The sequence below is a fragment of the Marmota marmota genome, unplaced genomic scaffold (assembly GCF_001458135.2).
Source record: "Marmota marmota marmota unplaced genomic scaffold, marMar, whole genome shotgun sequence".
Classification (NCBI taxonomy): Eukaryota; Metazoa; Chordata; class Mammalia; order Rodentia; family Sciuridae; genus Marmota; species Marmota marmota.
This window is the reverse complement of record NW_025999960.1, coordinates 14,701,055-14,705,379: the sequence shown is the minus strand read 5'-3', so window position 1 is coordinate 14,705,379 and position 4,325 is coordinate 14,701,055. Positions and strand designations below refer to the sequence as shown.

General features: G+C 43.7%; 1 protein-coding gene across 1 annotated transcript; it reads right to left on the bottom strand.

Annotated features, from left to right (window-relative positions):
- Positions 1 to 1,455: 1,455 nt before the first annotated feature.
- LOC107148722 (lysozyme C, milk isozyme-like) lies at positions 1,456 to 3,486 on the bottom strand. Its single transcript, XM_015493453.1, has 4 exons — positions 3,480 to 3,486; positions 2,508 to 2,660; positions 1,828 to 1,898; positions 1,456 to 1,530 (listed from the first exon to the last, which is right to left on the bottom strand). The coding sequence occupies exons 1-4, from the start codon at positions 3,484 to 3,486 to the stop codon at positions 1,456 to 1,458; spliced, it is 306 nt and encodes a 101-aa protein (XP_015348939.1).
- Positions 3,487 to 4,325: the final 839 nt, after the last annotated feature.

The following is a 4,325-nucleotide window of genomic DNA, read 5'->3' as shown; positions in this document are numbered from 1 at the left end:
TTTTTTCTTTTTTTTTTTGTGGTGCTGGGAATGGAATCCATTGTGTATGTGAGGCAAGCACTCTACCAACTAAGCTGTATCCCCAGCCCTCTTTCTTTCTTTCTTTTTTTAGTATATTGAACATCTTTCTAATATAAAAATATGAGAAAGCAATTTTGATTCAATGAAAGAGATGCCGAAAGATTCAAGATTAATATCCATTAGCAGCATATAAAACTGAGGAAAAGATCAGTGAATTGTGCTTGTAGAATTCTGCCCTCATGGGAGATGGAAATGTCAAGTCCAAAGCCATCAATGGGAAAGATGAAGAAAGATGGACTCTCAGAGCATGGGTTTCTGGCTAGAAGCTGTTCCTTGCTCACTAGGTCAATTTTTTCTCCCAGCCCTCTCAGGCTGATTCTCTAGGTTAATATGGTGGAGATCATCTTTGCTATAGTAGGGAAAGGAAGCGACAGGCTGAAACCAGGGGCAGTACTGAAAAGCTTCCCGAGTCACACTTGGCCTAGGTTTCTCCAGGGAAGATGGACAGAGGGAAGGGAGGTGCTGGCACCAATTGAGGGCTTGGCACAGGGCTCTGGAAAGTTCAGAGGAGCTGGAGGCCCAGGTGGCAGGACACTCCTGGATAGCAATGAACTCCTATGGCAAAGAGAATCTTCAATGCCCACACAAGGGACAGCAGTCCAACCCTATCATGCCTAAGGAGCTGGAGCCATATGGGGAATGACAAAGACTTGCCCCAACCTGTCTCCCCTATGGGACTGAGCCTCGTTAAGCCCATGGTGGCCATCCTAGTAGAGTGGGGGTTAGGGGAGCCCAGTGTTGGACCAGACACCATGGTAACAGACCCCATCTGGTTTCTGAGGTGAACTGGTTCATCTCCATCCCTCAAAGCTTTTGGACATGCACACTCTAAAGGAGGTCTTGCTGGCTGAGAACTTTGGAAAGACCCCTCTAGTGAGACTGGGCTGGGTAGGGGTGGGAAAAATATCTTTACAGGCTGATCTTGAACAGGGACTTTTGCATGTGAGGCAAATATGGTAATCATTATGCTATGGTGCCTGCTTCCCAGACATTTTCACTAAATAAATTTCGTAAGAGCTCGCATCATGAAAGCTAGGTTCCAGAAGGCCATATTCTGTCAATTTCAGTCCAGACTGGATAACCTTCAAGAAGTTTCTCAGGAAAGGACTTTCCTTAATCATCTTTCCAGAGGAGATATGAGAAACTTCGGTGGTGGGGGGAGGTTTGGAGAGAATAGGATTACTGATTGTCTCTATCATTGGCAAAGCCCCATGATGATCCAGCTCTTAAGCATGTTACCTGAGACAGGTGAAGTAAAATAATTTTTTTAATGTTGGAGGCAGATATAGGGGGAAGATTCAGAGCTTTCAAGAACTTTGAGGAATTGGCACAACCAATGGGTACCTTCTGCAGGAGACATGTTCAAAGGCAATTTCACAGCTTAGAGCTGGCCAGGTATTTGGACAAATCCTTGCTTTTGCAGTGTTTTACTGAAACAACCCATATCCGGGGCAAGAGTATGTAAGGGGCTCAGAGGCTGGAGTCAGTTTATGCTGTGGGAAAGAGTTGCAGATAGAGAGCCCATCCCAGACACATGTGGGTGGGTACAGCTGAGATGTCTGCGATGAGTGCAGCACAGTATTATTTTGCCTCATTTTCATGTCAGGAGGACAGTCTAACATCCCTTTCCAAACCCAGGCCAAATTCTACAGCATGGGTGCTGCTTACATCCATGGTATCTGGGCTCATCCTGGCAGACAATGGCTCTCCCCTTCACAATCTCCTCACCAATCTCCTTATCAAAAACATGCCTTTAGGATCTTTCACAACCTTCTTGGCACAGAGGATGTCATCATCGATGTCTTCATCCACAAATTCTGAAAGAAAAGTGGATGAGTGGGGATGGGAAAATCCTTTTTCTTGTTTTCAATAATTGGTTATTTTGGGGAGAAATTTTCAAGGAAACTGAACCCTGAATTTCAGAAATCCTTTGTATCTGGAGTCCCTTATTGGGTTTGTCTTCTATTTTGCCTGGCTTTGTGCCTTTTCTTTGAATCTGTCTCTGAGTACTAATCCAGGACCTGATGAAATAGGAAATTGTTTTTCAGGAAATTGCTCAGAGTGTCCAGAGTTCTGTGTGTGAGTATGTAGAATGGTGTGGCAGTTCTGTGAGCATCAAGAACAGGATGTCTGTTCTGAAGGATGGGAATCCATGAATGAGGATGATAAGATGGAGACTGAGAATCACGGGTTTAGTCAGGGGCCAGGATGTCTCTAGTCTTCCTTTTTGGCAAGAAAATCTCTGCAGAATTCTGTTTTAGTGCTAGGACTGTTGGGGGGGTCCTTCTATTTCTCATACTTAGCTTCTCATCACAGGCAGAGGGTCAGGTGCTAGGGAGCTGTGCATTCAGTTTTCTCCTGAATTTAGTTTTCTCCTTGCCAGCCTCCACTTCACTCAGACCTCGGGGGGAAGTAAGAGTCTTTACTACTGCACAGAGTGTTGCAGGCATTTTCTGAGAAATGCTTGTCTTCCCACCACAAGTTATTCAGCTGGAAGATCCCATAGTCACTACTGCCATCTGCATTTTTTTCATTGAAGGCCTGGGTATTGAAGTTACTCTCATATCCAGCCAAGCAGACTGAATATGAGAAAAAGCAAAGGGTGTCAACAGAAAATGGAGAGTGGTCCATCATGAAAAGTCACTCAATCAGCCTTGGGAAGGAGGAAACTACTTGTGCTGTACTAGCATTGCCAAAATCGAAAGACTGTTTTTAAGACTGATATGAAAAAACTGTGAGACCCTCAATGTCAGAAGTCATTCATGATCCATTATGTATTCCCAGTCCTAAGCAATAATTAACCTATAGTAAGAATACAAAACCAATTAATTAAACAAATACATTTGAAATGATTAGTAATCAATTGATTGATCAACCAATCAGTCTTTCCCAGTCTACCTTTCCAGCTTCATCTCTCAGCCAAATATCTACTCTTGCTTTGTACATTCACTTTTGTTCAATGTTCCAAGGTACAGGCAAGAGAAAAGGTGGAAAGGTGTGGAGGAGAATCCTAGGGAGGACTACAGAAAAGCTATCCTTGGTGTTGACAAGAAAGACAAGGTTTGGCATGCAGAGAATGAAGAAAGATATTCAAGGGCAACTGAAATAATTTCATTCATTTTCATTAGTGAAATGGATGACTAAGATCCTCAGTCCTTCTTGCACTCTGGACATTGCCTTAACTTTATTCTCACCATTCCCATATAACTCAACAGGGACACAAGTGGGCGACCCATAGACAAACTTAGCAAATGTAGGTTAGTTTTTGGCCAACAAATGGGGCAGTGAGAGGGTGGCTCTCCACTGTGTTCAAGAGACATAGACTAAGTGTTCCAGAGATACAGACAAAGAAGAATGCAGGGCTAGGGGTGTATGTAGGTCAGCGGTAGAGTGTTTACCTGGCATGTCTGAGGTCCCTGGGTCTGATTCCCAGGACACACATATGTACACACACACACACACACACACACACACACACACAAAGAGAATATAGGTAAAAGCAAAGATGATGGCAGCAAAAAGGGAAGTAGTCAGGTCAGCCTATGGGTGTGTCCAAGGGAATATTCCAGGTCATGGGATGGGAAGATGATTTGGGGAAGAAGAAGAAGAAGGAGGAGGAGGAGGAGGAGGAGGAGGAGGAGGAGAAGAAGAAGAAGAAGAAGAAGAAGAAGAAGAAGAAGAAGAAGAAGAAGAAGAAGAAGAAGATCTGTTATAGATATGATAACCAACCCCTAGTGGAGTGTGAGAGAAGGAAAGCCAGTAAGGAATTACAGGGTGGAGTGGACAGGGACAGGAAGAGTAGTCAGGAGAAGGGAAGTAGTTCTGAGTTACCTGAGAGCCTCAAAGGACAGGAAATCATGAAGTTAAAGAGGGGAGGATGCTGGGTTGGGGAAAGGCTCTTTTTGAGCAGAGACAGAAAGGACAGAAGAAAAAAAAAAGAAAGGACAGAAGAAGAGTTCATATTCACAGACAGCCAGGTTGTACCATGGAAGCCATCCATTCCCTGGACCTTCATCTTCTGGGCAGCTCACACTTCACTTAGCATAATCTGCTCTAATGCCATCCATTTCCCTGCAAATGCCATGATTTTGTTATTTTTTAGTGCTGAGTAATACTCCATTGTGTATAAATGCCACATTTTTAAAATCCATTCATCTATTGAAGGGCATCTAGGTTGGTTCCACATTCTAGCTATTGTGAATTGTGCTGCTATGAACATTGATGTAGCTGTATCCCTGTAATAT

Bases quoted from the DNA above. Each gene is read 5' to 3' on its own strand.
- LOC107148722 (XM_015493453.1), bottom strand. The intron at 1,899-2,507 runs GTAAAGACTCTT...CTTTTCTTTCAG, and splicing joins CTGCAACACTCTGTGCAGTA to AATTTGTGGATGAAGACATC. The intron at 1,531-1,827 runs TTTTTGATAAGG...ATACTCTTGCCC, and splicing joins TGAAAGATCCTAAAGGCATG to CGGATATGGGTTGTTTCAGT.